Here is a 14,800-nt window from a genome sequence, read left to right as displayed (position 1 = left end):
ACCCGGAAGCGACGGAAGAAGATGCAGCTCGAAAACGGGTAAGTACTGCTCATATTTTAATACAAATAGCCGATTCCCCTAGACCGAACGAGCAGGAAGCTAAGGGGATAAAAAATTTTTTTTTACAAATGGGTGAACTCCCGCTTTAAGGAAACATTTTTTGCCTAAAATTAATGTCTGCAAGGTAGACAGACAGAATAGTGTAATGATTCTGTTAAAAAACGAGTAACTATCTATTAAATTCCTTCATCTATATCACCTCCGGCGTTCTAGTTTCTGTTCTTTCATTCACTTCCTGGTTTGCGGCGCTCGTTCATGTAAGAACTACATTTCCCAGTATGAACTGCGGCACACCCAGGAATTCACACCTCCTTGAAGTCTCTAACACGTAGAGAGCATCCTGCCGCACAGATGTACCGTATTTATCGGGGTATTGCGCGCTCCGGCGTATAGCGTTGACCCTAAAATCCTGTAAAAAAACATTTTATTACATTTTACTACTTACAGTTTTGGTGTCTTGCCCGGCGTCCATCGGCGGCCTCGTCCGGTCCGGCTTCCGTCTGCAGCCTCGGTGGTGTCCTCCCGCGCTGTCTCCGTGTCCAATCCCCGCTTCCCACGCTCAGTTTGAAGCCTCTGCCTACATATACCGAGCGCAGTACACTCGGGTATATTCGGTCACGCTCGGGTTCTCACGCATAAACGTCACAGAGCGTGACTACGAGCGAAGCCGAGCCTGGCCGAATGTACCCGAGTGTACTGCGCTCGGTATATGTCGGCGCAGGCATTCAAACTAAGCGCGGCAAGCGGGTATCGGCGTATATCGCGCACCTACGATTTTGCCCTGATTTTCAGGGCAAAAAAAGTGCACGGTATACGCCGATAAATACGGTAGTTCCCAGGAGGGGGCGAGCACGTTACTGACCACCGCAGTAAACCCTCCCAGCACGGTGGTCAGTAAAATCAGACAAGCAGGAAGTGAAAAGAACAGAGAAGAAATAGAGCAACTACTGAGCAAAAACAAACAATGAGGAAGTGAAAAGAGGAATGTCTGCAGGTAAAGGATGCTTATTATGAAAAAAAAAAGTTTCCTTTACAACCCCTTACAACCCCTTTAAAAATGTAGTTCTTACATGAACGAGCGCCGCAAACCAGGAAGTGAATGAGAGAACAGAAACTAGAACGCCGGAGGTGATATAGATGAAGGAATTTATTGGTATTTACTCGTTTTTTAACAGAATCATTACACTATTCTGTCTGTCTACCTTGCAGACATTAATTTTAGGCAATTTTTTTTTTCCTTTACAACTCCTTTAAAGAAAGAAAAGGTCACTGTGGTTAGCTGTGGGCCCAGTATGCACAACTATTACACTTAGCCCATAGGTGGAAGTAGGAAGTGGGACAGGAAGTGCCACTCCCCCCCCCCCCCCTGAAAAAATGACATGCTAAGGGGTGCTTAAAGCAGAAGTTCCACTTTTGGGTGGAACTCCGCTTTCAGGTCCAAGGATGAGTCCACATTCTTTTTGTTGTGGTTGGTTCCTCCTTGTCTTCTATCAGAGATTTATACACTGATTCAGCTTCACGTATGTTTGTGCTTTCCCTCAGTCTCTTTGGTGAATTCTGCATCTTCAAGAAAATGTCTGCTGAACGGGAGTCTTCTACAACCCAGGAACCATGGACTGGAGGATATAACATTGAGTCAGTCCTCTCCTCAGTCAGCGCACCTTCTCTGGACTCTGATGAGGACTCCATGGTGGGTAGATAAAGTGGTAAATCATTTTAAAGAGTTGATCAGGTACAAAAAAATGTATTGATAATACATGCAAAGTACATAGACAGCAAAACTATGTACTAGAACCAGGGCTCAAAATTTCAAGTCCTGAGCTACTAGCCAGGCCTCAAGGGTTACTCGCCACCAGTTGCCCCATCCAACCCTTACCCTGCCCCGTCCCTAATTACGCCCTCGTAAAATATTTCATGAAATGACACGTAAATGTTTTATGCAGAATTAAGTTACAAAAATAAATATTAACAACTTTATTAGTTCCTCTCAGCACAGCCTCGCTAGTGCCCATCAATGCAGGCTCACCTGTGCCCATCAACGCAGCGTGACCTGTGCCCATCAACGCAGCGTGACCTGTGCCCATCAACGCAGCGTGACCTGTGCCCATCAACGCAGCGTGACCTGTGCCCACCATTGCAGCCTCACCGTGCCCCACATTGCAGCCCTGCCGTGCCCCACATTGCAGCCCCGCCGTGCCCCACATTGCAGCCCCGCCGTGCCCCACATTGCAGCCCCGCCGTGCCCCACATTGCAGCCCCGCCGTGCCCCACATTGCAGCCCCGCCGTGCCCCACATTGCAGCCCCGCCGTGCCCCACATTGCAGCCTCACCGTGCCCCACATTGCAGCCTCACCGTGCCCCACATTGCAGCCTCACCGTGCCCCACATTGCATCCTCACATTGCAGCCTCACTGTGCCCTACAATGCAGCTTTGCCAGGCGGAGGAAGTAAGAGGGGGGCCGGATCATGACTGGAGAAAGAGGAGAGCCAAGGGATCGCAGAGCGGTATAGCACGTTGTTACAGCTTGCATTACAATTGTCTCCGCTCTGCTCGCCGTCACACACAGCCCCGCCTCTTCCTGACCCCGTGCCTGTAATAGACAGAATGCATCCCAGCATTGGACCCGCATTCTGTCTATCACAGGCGCGGGGTTAGGGGGAGGAGGGGCTGTGTGAGAGTGAGCGGAGTGGAGACAGTTTTAATGTCAATGTAAGCTGTTACAGCATTCTATACCGATTGGTGATCCCGCAGCTCTCCTCTAACTCCATGCTCTCTTCCACCGGGAGAACGTCTCCCGATCAACCCTGCCCGCCGGCGGTGCTCGCCTCCCCCCCTCCCCACTCCCAGGCAGCCCAGCTCCTCGCCAGACCTCATTTTCCAGGAGAGTGGAAAATTTGAGGGCTGCTAGAACATTAAATAAACATTTAATTGAATACAAGTTGTTGTTTTTTTTTAACTAAAAGGGCTCATCCATACAGTCAGCAAAGGGATGGTAAAAACAAGCAGTTGAGCCGCAGTTTTTCCATCCACCTAAAGAAGGGCAAGCAGCTGCTCAAGACTGTGCACTTACCGTAGCAACAATGCTTTGCTTCACAGAAAAAATTAAAATATAACTGTCAAATGTGTCTTCTGTGTAATGGGTGTATGGGGCCATGCTGGAACCACCTACACCTTTGCAGAACTGTGGTTCAGCCTTTTTAGGGTTAAACAAGCAGTGAGGAAGTGACAAATTGCGGGATCAATAAGACCACACATCACTCCTCACGGCTGGTAAGCATGACATCGGGGAAAAACAAATTCACTGATCTCATGCTTTCAGCTGCGATTGCGGCTTTGTTTACTTCCGGGCCTCCGAAGGTCTCTTCATCCGGTGGCAGCCGATTCATTCTCCGGGCCTGCAATGGCACAGGAGAGCCCGGAGAAGCACCGGATGGCGGCGGGAGGGGGGGATGTCCTTTCCCGCCGCCTATAATAACGAATAACGGAACCGCCGCTATGATCGTTCTTATGATGCGCAGAATTGCAGCCTGAAAAGAAGGATATCTGAATGATGCCTGTGGCTGCACCCATGATTCAGATATCCCCCACTAAATTCCGGGACGTCATATGGTACGGAAGTGGTTAATTGATGTATTCATTATAACATAATCAAATGCATATTTAAAGAAAATTCGGGATTTTCCTAGCTATCATGACGGAAAATCTGAGTTATATGATGACAGGAGGCGAATATCTTGCATTAATCTTTCTTTTTAATGCTCATAGCAGAAAACATAAACATTTGTTTCTTTAAATTTTGAGAAAAAACTTCATAGAACTACAGTACCCAGATGCCCCATGGACCCCTCCCCCATGTCCTAGTCTCTATATAAGGGGCTGTCTGGGTCTCCTCCTCCTCTTTCTTCATGCGATGCTGGCAACTCCAAAACTTCAGATAACCTTGCCGTAGTAGACAACACGTTCCACAGTGATCGGGAAACCTGTCTCCGACGCTGGAAGTAGGCCAACCGGGCCTTGTCGACAGTAATACCTGGAGGATGCTCCGACGGTCATAATTGTGCTCAACTGGAACAAAAACAAAATAACCGTCATACTGGAACTCCAGAACCTTTTCTTATCTTCCGCATAGGCGTAGACTCCACCCATCAATAACCTGAAACGAGAAAATATATCGTGATAGGGTGGGTAGGGTGGGAAGATATTCGCCTCCTGTCATCATATAACTCAGATTTTCCGTCATGATAGCTAGGAAAATCCCGAATTATATATCAGACAGGAGGCTTCATATCTTGCATGTTTAAAGCTAACAGATTTATTATGATACATGCAACAATGTTAAAGTACTGAAGAGGAAACATGACTTTGAGGTCGGAAGTAATAACGACGAAAAGTCGTTTCTGACGACCAATCCGCCGCTAATAAGAGGTCTGAGAGAGAACCGCCCGATGTGACCACCTTAGTAGCCATGGCCCCCCTGGTGGAATGGGCTCCGAAGAGCGAGATGTCGATCCCAGCCATTTCCATGGCCGTTCTCACCCATCTGGCCAATGATGCTGAAGACACTGGTAGATGGGGTTTCACATAAGAGACCAGTAACTGGGTACAAGTGGGCGACCTCAGGATCGCGGTCCGATGTTCATATTGCTGTAAACATCGCACCACGCAGATGTGTGGGTGGTCAGTGAATAGGGGGTAGAACACCGACTGTATTCCTGTTTTCGTCCGACGAACCACAGAGAATCTAACTCCTTCTGGCAGGAATTGGCGCCGAGATATGTCTAGAGCTCTAACATCCGAGACCCTTTTTATGGAAATAAGGCATAAAAGGGTAGCGAGTTTGACGGACAGTTTCTTTAGGGAGAGGACCTCATTGTCCCCCCATGAGGTGAAGAGTTGTAGAACCCGAGAGACGTCCCAAGTGGATTGATACCTTGGTCGGGGAGGTCGTTTGAATCTCACTCCCCGTAGCAGTCTACAGACCAGCGGGTGTTTACCCACCGGTGCCGCGTCAACCTGACAGTGATAGGCCGATATGGCAGACCTATAGACATTCAGAGAGCTGTAGGATCTACCTGTCTCATACGCGTCTGCTAAGTAGTTCACGACCGCAGATACAGGTGCATGAACGGCATCAATTTGCCGTTGATCACACCAACGAACCCACCTGGTCCAGGCAGATCTGTACGCCGACCTAGTCCCGGGGGCCCAGGCCAGGGCGAGGAGATCTCTAGCTGATTGTGAAAAGTTGATGTCCGTGGTTCCGAACCCGATACTAACCATGCTAACAGTGGGAGGTTGTCCTCCAGCAGCAATGGATGGCAACCCATGGACGCGTTTGATAGGAGATGAGGTGAGAAGGGGAGCAATCGGGGATAATCGATTGACATCCCCAGCAGAAGGGGAAACCACGGTTGCGTCGGCCACCAGGGGGTGATCAACACCACCGTCGCCCCTTGAGTCACTACCTGTAGCAGGGTTCTGGTGATCATGTTGAACGGAGGGAACGCATACTGCGTCCCCCTCGTCCAAATTTGTCGGAATGCATCGACTGCCAATGCTTCCGGGTCCGGCCTCCAGCTGTAAAAGCGGAGTAGTTGTCTGTTGAGGCGAGAAGCGAAAAGGTCCGTATGAAAGGGACCCCACATTGTTTGCAGTGTCAGGAAGACTGAACGATCCAGTGCCCAGTCGCTGGAATCCGTCAGGTAGCGCGAGTTCCAATCTGCGACTGTGTTGGAAATCCCGGGGAGGTATTCCGCTACCGGGGTGGTATTTATCGACAGACAGAATTGCCAGAATTCTGACGCGATGTCTGCTAATATCTTGGATTTTGTTCCCCCCAAGCGGTTGACATATTGAACCGCTGCTATGTTGTCCATGCGTAAGAGTACGCATTTGTTGGACGTATGTGGGAGAAAACTTTTGATCGCAAAGAATGCTGCCAAAAGTTCCAAAGCATTTATGTGGAGACGAGTTTCCTCCACTGACCATTTCCCCCCGGTTGTAATTTGTCCGCATCGAGCGCCCCAACCTTGGCGACTCGCATCGGATTCTATGATCACATCTGGGTATGAATTGAAAATAGTTCTGCCGTTCCATTCCACTGCGTGGCGAAGCCACCACAGCAATTCCTCCACTGCGTCCGAGTCCAACGAGACTTCGTCTGCGTACCGCAAGCCCTGGCGCAGATGGAGTGTTTTTAGGCGCTGTAAAGCGCGATAGTGTAAGGGTGCTGGGAAGATTGCCTGAATAGACGCCGATAGGAGGCCTACTATCTGAGCAATCAACCGCAGGGATACCTGTCCTTTGCGCAGCGTGGCTCTGATTTCCTTGCGGATCAGAGCTAGTTTCGCCTTTGGTAACAGGAGCAAAGCCTGTTTGGTGTCTACCAGAAACCCCAAGAATTCCATCTCCTGAGATGGTAGAAGAACGGATTTCTTGTAGTTGATGAGGAATCCGAGTTCCCTCAGCAATGACACCGCCCATTGGCTGTGTAGGGTCGCTTGTGTTCTGGAACGTGCCATGATCAGCATGTCGTCCAAGTAGATGATTAGACGTACCCCCCTGCTCCTGAGAGCGGCTACTACTGGTTTGAGTAGTTTGGTGAAGCACCAGGGGGCTGATGACAATCCGAATGGAAGGCAGGTGAACTGCCACATGCGGTCTCGCCACAGGAATCTTAGGAAAGCTTGAGATTCCGTGTGTATAGGGACCGTAAGGTATGCGTCTTTTAGGTCTATTTTTATTAGCCAGTCTCCTGGCCAGAGGAGGTCTCGTAACAGGTGAATACCTTCCATCTTGAAATGGCGGTAGGTCACATGTTGGTTGAGCTCCCTCAGGTTTATGACGGGGCGATAGCCGCCGTCCTTCTTTTTTACTAGAAAAACGTTGCTGACAAAACCAGTTGAGAGGGGATCTACCTCTTGAACCGCTCCTTTGTCTAGCAGGTCCCTGAGTTCCTCGTCTATCAGCCCTATGTTTTGAGTGGAAAAACGAATGGGAGGGGGTATGACATTCATGGTCGGGAGGGACACAAACTCTATCCGGTAATCCGTTACCGTCGAGAGTATCCATGCGTCCGCCGAAATCGTGGACCAGACGTGGGAAAAATACATTAGCCTTCCCCCCACCTGAGTGTGTGGAATCGTATGTAGAAGTAAACTCACCGGTCGGTGGTCTTGACCTGGGGAATCCACGGCCTCCGCGTCCCCTCCAGGGGCGTCCGCGGGGAGGGAAGAAGGGTGGTGGTTGAGCCATGGGCATGGCGTACGATTGTGGTGCAGGAGCATACTGCTGGATTGGTCTTGAATAGGGCCTGTACGAAGCGGCGCGGCCGGTAGATCGCCCTCTGCCTCTACCGGCCTTGCCAAAAACCTTGCCAGGTTGTGATTTTCGTAATGAGGTCTGTGCCTTGTCTAGGCTCGAGAATAAGCTGACAAACTTATTTATGTTCTTTATTAAATCATCTCCGAACAGAAGGCCATCGGCGGATGGTCCCGGTTCGTTTTCAGCAAGATGGCTAAGTTGGGGATCCAACTTCATCAGTATGGAGCGGCGGCGCTCCACTGAGCATGTTGTGTTGGCGGTGCCCAGTAAGCATATAGCACGCTGAGCCCAGCCTCTAAGCTGTGTCAGATCCACGGGTTGGGCAGTTGCCACTGCCTGTTCTGATAAATTCAGAATTTTTGTGAGTGGACCAAGGAGGTCCAATATGCGGTCCTGTATAACTTTGAATGACCGCTCAATGCCTTTTTTAGCGTATTTCCCGGATCTTGTGAGGTACTTTAGCAGTACCGGGTCAATCTCTGGGGTGATAGCCACCTTGCTTGCCACGTGAGGCCTGGGGCATTCTGCTCGCAACTTATTGCGATTTGCCCTATCTAGCGACCTTCTGGTCCATAATTCTAGATATTGTGCCACATGAGGTAGTGGGGTCCAGTCCCCCGAACGAGGGTGAGATATCTCGTCCGGGTTAAACAGGGATTGACCCTGGGCATCTAAGACGGCATTTTGTGTCGCCTCAGCGTTGGTTTCTGCTGTAAACCCCGCCTCCTCCTCGTCATCGCTCATGTCAGAATCAGAGGATTCGGCGTTGCCAGACATGTCAGATTCGTCCTCAGACGTGTCAAAAGAATTAGGTTTGATGCGTCTGGTTGATCCTTGCCCTTTTAAAAACTCCTTGGGGCCCAAGGGTCGAATGTGGCTTGGCCTGTGTGAGGCCTGGCAGGTCTGGTCTGATCCTGCTTGGGGCACATTATAAACTTCCCCTGCCGGGGAGTCGAGGTGCACCGACAGGTGCTTTTGTTTTTGGGATACTTTACCCTTTGTAGGGGGGCACCCTGAGGTAGATGGCCCAGGAATTTGTATATTGGCATTTGCAGTCAGCGCTGCTTGAATCGATTTTGAGATCAATTCCTGAATCTGGGTTGTGGATAGCAGATGCGCAGCATCCACATCCACCACCTCACTGAGCAGTCCCTCAGTAGTCATTCTGAAATAGCCTGTGTAATATATTTATAATTTATATCCGGAAGTGTCAGGGATAAATCACTGACCCTCCTCCAGGCTAAGTGGGAAAAAACGCTAGGGAGGGGTGAGTTTGCCCAAGTCCTGGCTAAGTATGGCCAGAGGTAGTGAGCGAGTTCTATTCCCCTTTTAAGAATACCTGACCGAGGGATTTTTAGGAGAGGTGTCAGCAGTCCTGATTAGCAGCGCGCTCCTGTGCTCTCTGCCCGTACAGTGAGAGTCAGGGCTGACGGCGCGTTGGTAACAGCTCCTCGGCCGTAATCTCGCGAGATTACGGCCGGGAGTCTTCTGATAGGACGGCTGACGGTGCAGAGGCGTGGCGTTACGACGCGCGTCGCTCGGCCACGCCCCCGTCCAGGAGAAAGCCCGCGAAGCGCGGTTGGAGTGCAGGAGAAGCGAGGGGGAAGGGAGCTGTGTCCTAATGGATCCTGACTGAGTCTGAGAGACAGTCAGGTTAGTAGACCGATAGGAATAGCGGTAGCACCGCACCCTTCCCAAGCCTGCGAATCTATTTACATACAAAACAAACAATATACAGTACAGTACAGTATAAGACAATTATCAAGAATAATTATAAAAGATATATGTCAATCATAAATGCATATACTTATCTCTTGCCATGAGCAGAAAGAAAGAGGAGGAGGAGACCCAGACAGCCCCTTATATAGAGACTAGGACATGGGGGAGGGGTCCATGGGGCATCTGGGTAATGTAGTTCTATGAAGTTTTTTCTCAAAATTTAAAGAAACAAATGTTTATGTTTTCTGCTATGAGCATTAAAAAGAAAGATTAATGCAAGATATGAAGCCTCCTGTCTGATATATAACTAGCGATTTGTATCTATCTTTATTTTTATCTCTGTGTGATCTTCTGCATAGCAACACTCAGACTGTGGGAGAGACATAAGGGCTCTTTTAGGTTGCTGTTGAAACATACTAATGCCACGTACACACGGTCATTTTTTGTCTTGGAAAAAACATACTTTTTTATCATGTAAAAAAACAACGTTTTTCAAACTTCATTTTAAAAAAACGACGTTGCCTACACACCATCGTTTCGCGGTTACGTACAGCAAGTACGACGGCACTCTGTTCCATTCAAGCTCGCGTCATAACTTGCTTCTGAGCATGCGCGGGTTTAAAAACATTGTTTTAAATGTCGTTTTAGCCCACACACGGTCATTTTTTATGACACAAAAAACCGACATTTTGAAAAACGACATAAAAAATTGAAGCATGTTCGAATTTTTTTTTGGTCGTTTTTTTAGAAGACAAAAAAACAACGTTTTGCCCACACGCGGTCATTTTAAATTATGTTTTTAAAAAAATTTAGTTTTTTTTCATCACAAAAATTAGGCTTGCCATACATTATATAATTTGTGTCCAAAATTCAATTTGGCTTGAATCTGAATTTTCGTTAGGTTCGTTAACTTTTTGTAATAATTACGAACATTCCTTATGATGAATCTGCTGCTGACTTCCTGGGTTTGCTTTTTCAATTTATCATAACGAATGTTCGTAATTTTCCGAATCTAACGAAAATTTGTATTTCGTACGAATCCAAATTGAATTTCAGACACAAATTATGAAATATGAATTAGCGGCTGAGGCCTCGTACACACGACCGAACATGTCTGCTGAAACTGGTCCGTCGGACCAGTTTCCGCGGACATGTTCGGTCGTGTGTACGGCCGACCGGACAATTTTCCGGCGGATCGGACAGGTTTCCAGCGGACAAATGTTTCTTAGCATGCTAAGAAACATGTCCTCTGGAAGCCTGTCCGTCGGACATGTTCGGTCGTCTGTACGACTCACCGGACATGTCCGCTCGGCTGAAAGCCCTCGCATGCGTCGAAGTGATTCGACGCATGCGTGGAAGCATTGACCTTTCAGGGTCACGCACGTCGCCGCGTCATCGTCGCGGCCACGTCACCGCGTATCCTGTCCGTGGGAAATTTGGTCTGATGGTGTGTACAGCCATCAGACCAAATGATCCCAGCGGACATGTCCAAAGAAAACGGTCCGCGGACCGTTTTCATCGGACAGATCCGGTCGTGTGTACGAGGCCTAATACGAAATAAAACAAATTTTTTGACGGCGCCCATGTCTAGTAGATGGAGAGAAAAGAGAAATCTTTGCTTGAATGAGGTGGCGAGACAGTTCGATGACATCATGATCTCCTCCTCGTCCAATCGGAGAACGCTTTGCTTTATTTGCAAAAATGGAAAGTCCTCTTTGAATGGCATTTGTGCAAAACAAGCAACCACCTGTATCCAGTAAGCAACCGGGTAGCCACTAAGCATGGGACCCAAAGGCTAGCTGTAGTAGTGGTGCCTACTGCCGTGATTACCATCTTACACAGGTATGGTACTTACATACATCAATCCAAGCTGGACCAATGTAACTATAAAAATTGCCATACCTGGAATTTAGGTTTAAAGATTATCCAGAGGTGTGACATTCAGAAATATCAGTTTGTTTTCCATGACCCCCGTCTTATAATTTTTGTGAACTATCTTTATGTTGGCACAGACTGACAGCGAGTGCGGAGATGTGCAGATCTTCCAGAGAGCGGACAACCTCCTGTCTGATCTGTCCATGGAACTATTATATGAAGAAGATGCTAACGTTAAGGTGATTTTCCCTTATCTTCTAACTCTATAATTTAAATTTTTTTCATAAACAATAGGTGCTGGAACTCAACCACGACCCCCCCCCCCATTCCCCCTTAAAAAACCCTCCACCCACATACACTCTCCAAATCACATCAAATAGTGCATGTGGTCAGTCAAATTTCACGAACAGTAGGAGGGTCTTAATGGGGCGTTAAAAACAATGCCAAGTTTGCATTAGATGCAGAGTTCAGGGGGGTTACACACAGAGCTGTCACTTGTAAACACAGAAACCAGACTTCTGTGTTTTACAAGTGATTGTGGTGAGCAGGTCCCTTCCCAAGGGTCTGAGCCAGAGGTGGGGAGTTCCCCCTGAAAAAAAGCCCTGATTTTATTTTTTTCCTCGAATTGACCACAAGGACCGCAAATAAAAGGGTAAATCTTCCAGCAGGAATACAGACAGCAATGAAACCTGTCAAAGGGTCCAATCTTTTTAACTACTTGAGTCCCGGGCCGTAGTAAAAAGATGGCCTCCAGGTGGCTCTATAAATCCGGAAAGGACGTCTTTTGACGTCCACCGGCCACTGGGGGATGCGTGCGCCGGAGGCGGCGCGTCCCCGAGATGCCGATGCGCGTGCCTGGCGGCCGCGATGTCCGCCAGGTACCCGCGATCGGCAATGACAGAGCAGGGACGTGGAGCTCTGTGTGTAAACACAGAGCTCCACGTCCTGTCGGGGAGAGGAGACAGATGCTGTATCCCTTGTACATAGGGACACAGCATCGGTCACCTCCCCCAGTCAGTCCCCTCCCCCCACAGTAAGAATCACTCCCAGGATACACATTTAACCCCTGCCTCGCCCCCTAGTGTTAACCCCTTCCCTGACAGTCACATTTATACAGTAATCAATGCATTTTTATAGCACTGTTCGCTGTATTAATGTGAATGGTCCCAAAAATGTGTCAAAAGTGTCCGCCGCAATATCCGTGTCCCATGTGTCCGTCCTGACAAAATTCGCAGATCGCCGTATTACTAGTAAAAAAAAAAAATAATAAAAAAATGTCAGAATTCTATCCCCTATTTTGTAACTATTGCTCAAACCAATCACTATACGATTATTGCGATTTATTTATTTTTTTTACCAAAAATAATACATATCGGCCTAAACTGAGAAAAAAATAATACATATCGGCCTAAACTGAGAAAAAAAAATAGTTTAAAAAAAAAATGGGATATTTATTATAGCAAAATGTAAAAAATATTGTGTTTTTTTTTTTTAAATTGTTGCTCTTTTTTTGTTTATAGCGCAAAAAATAAAAACCGCAGAGGTGATCAAATACCACCAAAAGAAAGCTCTATTTGTGGGGAAAAAAAGGACGTCAATTTTGTTTGGGAGGCACGTCAGCGCAATTTTAATTTAAAGCGACGCAGTGCTGAAAGCTAAAATTTTCGCCTGGGCAGGAAGGGGGTATATGTGCCCAGTAAGCAAGTGGTTAAACTGCATCCAAAACTTTAAATTTAATTCAGCCAGATTAGCTCTGTAGCAGATCTGCTGCCATTATTTTAGATTTTTTTTTATCTTGCAACTATTTTATTTAGCCTTAGGCAATGGTAATACAATGAGCTACACATCTTTTAAATATCCAGGTCATTTGTAATAATAATAATAATAATAATAATAATAATAATAATTTATTAATGAACAATATTATATCCTAGGGGATTGCAGATGATGATCACATTATACCAAATTGCGAAGGTAGTTCCGCTAAACTGCATGCAACAGCTGAAACAAAACCAACGTCAGATCAGAGCATCTTGTCACCAGATAAAGCTGGGCATGGTGCGTTTAACAACCTTTATGAAGGAAAGATGGACAGAGAAGAAAAAGACCAACAGAGAACACCAAAGAGTGGCTGGTCAAAGCAGGAGGATATATCGACGACGCATCGTGACTCCCTATTGCTGCCCCTGAAGGTGTGTTACTTCATGTCCACCACTTTGGAATCCTTGTAGTTTCAGAAACGGATTTGGTGACCTTGCCAAAGATTCAGAGGTGGCTCTAGGCTTTGTGAGGCCTTAGGCAAATCTTAGATATGAGGCCCCATTCACGCCCAAAATGCGAAAAAAATTCAAGCGATAGAAATGAATTGTGTAAATTACATATATTAAGAGTCTTAAATCCTACAAACTTTGAATTTACAGTGTCTAGAATTTTCTCTAACCAATTACTCTTTAATCAAATATCATTAAACATATATACATTACCCGCTCACTGATTGGTTGCTAGAGGTTACTGTGCAATATTACCACTCAATGATTGGTTGCTAGAGGTTACGGCACTTCATTACTGCTCACTCAGTGATTGCTAGAGGTTACTGCAGATTATTACCACTTACTGATTGGTTGCTAGAGGTTACTGCACATTATTACTGCTCACTGATTGGTTGCTATAGGTTACTACTTATCACTCACTGTTAGGGTACAGTTGGTTGTATGACAGAATGCAGTTTGGGGTGATGTTGGCAGCATTGGTGTGAGAGGCAGAGATTATATCACACCAGTTTTTTTTTAATACCGGTCCGGGTTTAAAACCCGGACTGGATTTAAAAAAAAAACTGGACTGGAGTTGGGGAAAAAAACCCCAGACTGGATTTGAAAAAAAAAAAACTGGACTGGAGTTGGGGGAAAAAAACCTGGACTGGATTAAAAAAAAAAAACTGAACTGGAGTTGGAAAAAAACCCGGACTGGATTTTTAAAAAGACTGTACTGGAGTTGGGGAAAAAAAACCCGGACTGGATTTAAAAAAAAATTGGACTGGAGTTGGGGGAAAAAAACCCAGACTGGATTTTAATGGTGGGATGCCAGGCACAGGGAGATGATGATGAGAGGTGGTGGGATTCCAGGCACAGGGGGATGATGAGGATGGAGATGATGGTGACAGACGGTGGGATGCCAGGCACAGGGAGATGATGAGGATGGAGATGATGGTGACAGACGGTGGGATGCCAGGCACAGGGAGACGATGAGGATGGAGATGATGGTGACAGACGGTGGGATGCCAGGCACAGGGAGATGATGATGATGACAGGTGGTGGGATGCCAGGCACACGGGCATGATGATGGAAATGCTGGTGACAAGCGGTGGGATGCCAGGCACAGGGAGATGATGACAGGTGGCGGGATTTCCTGATCTATGCAGAGCTGCCGACCAGGAAATGTCTCACTGCCTGTGATTAGCGCTGTGCAGTGTGGGCTTCCTGGCAGGCTCTGGCATGTGGAATTTTGAACATGCCCTGCCCATCTCTAACAACAAATTGTGCTGGTCCTCCTGTACATCAGCCCCATAAAGTAACCAGCTCTGGGTTCCAATGTGCTGCCGCCGCTGCCATGGAGACAGAGACCAGCGCTGTGAATAGCCGGGACAGGACAGCACTGGGAGGATTCCCCCATCCACCTATAATGTGTAGATGGGGGGAATTGGGTCAGCCATAGACAGTTTAAATCTCAGCTGGTTCAGCAGGAACTGGCTGAGATTTGAACCATTAATGAGCAGATTCTCTTATGATTATCACTAGTGGTTGCTGTATAGCCACTAGTGATAAT

At 47.3% G+C, this 14,800-nt stretch overlaps 1 protein-coding gene across 1 annotated transcript in view; it reads left to right on the top strand.

Annotated features, from left to right (window-relative positions):
• Nucleotides 1–1,611: 1,611 nt before the first annotated feature.
• The window catches only part of LOC120943324, a 128,033-nt gene continuing 114,844 nt past the window's right edge, over nt 1,612–14,800 (top strand). The window contains exons 1-3 of the mRNA XM_040356558.1: nt 1,612–1,750; nt 11,116–11,217; nt 12,913–13,170. Coding sequence (XP_040212492.1) covers nt 1,634–1,750; nt 11,116–11,217; nt 12,913–13,170 — 477 coding nt within the window. The 5' untranslated portion in view covers nt 1,612–1,633. The remainder of the gene's footprint in view (nt 1,751–11,115; nt 11,218–12,912; nt 13,171–14,800) is intronic.

The sequence above is a fragment of the Rana temporaria genome, chromosome 6 (assembly GCF_905171775.1).
Source record: "Rana temporaria chromosome 6, aRanTem1.1, whole genome shotgun sequence".
Lineage (NCBI taxonomy): Eukaryota > Metazoa > Chordata > Amphibia > Anura > Ranidae > Rana > Rana temporaria.
This window is presented reverse-complemented; position numbering and strand designations above follow the sequence as displayed.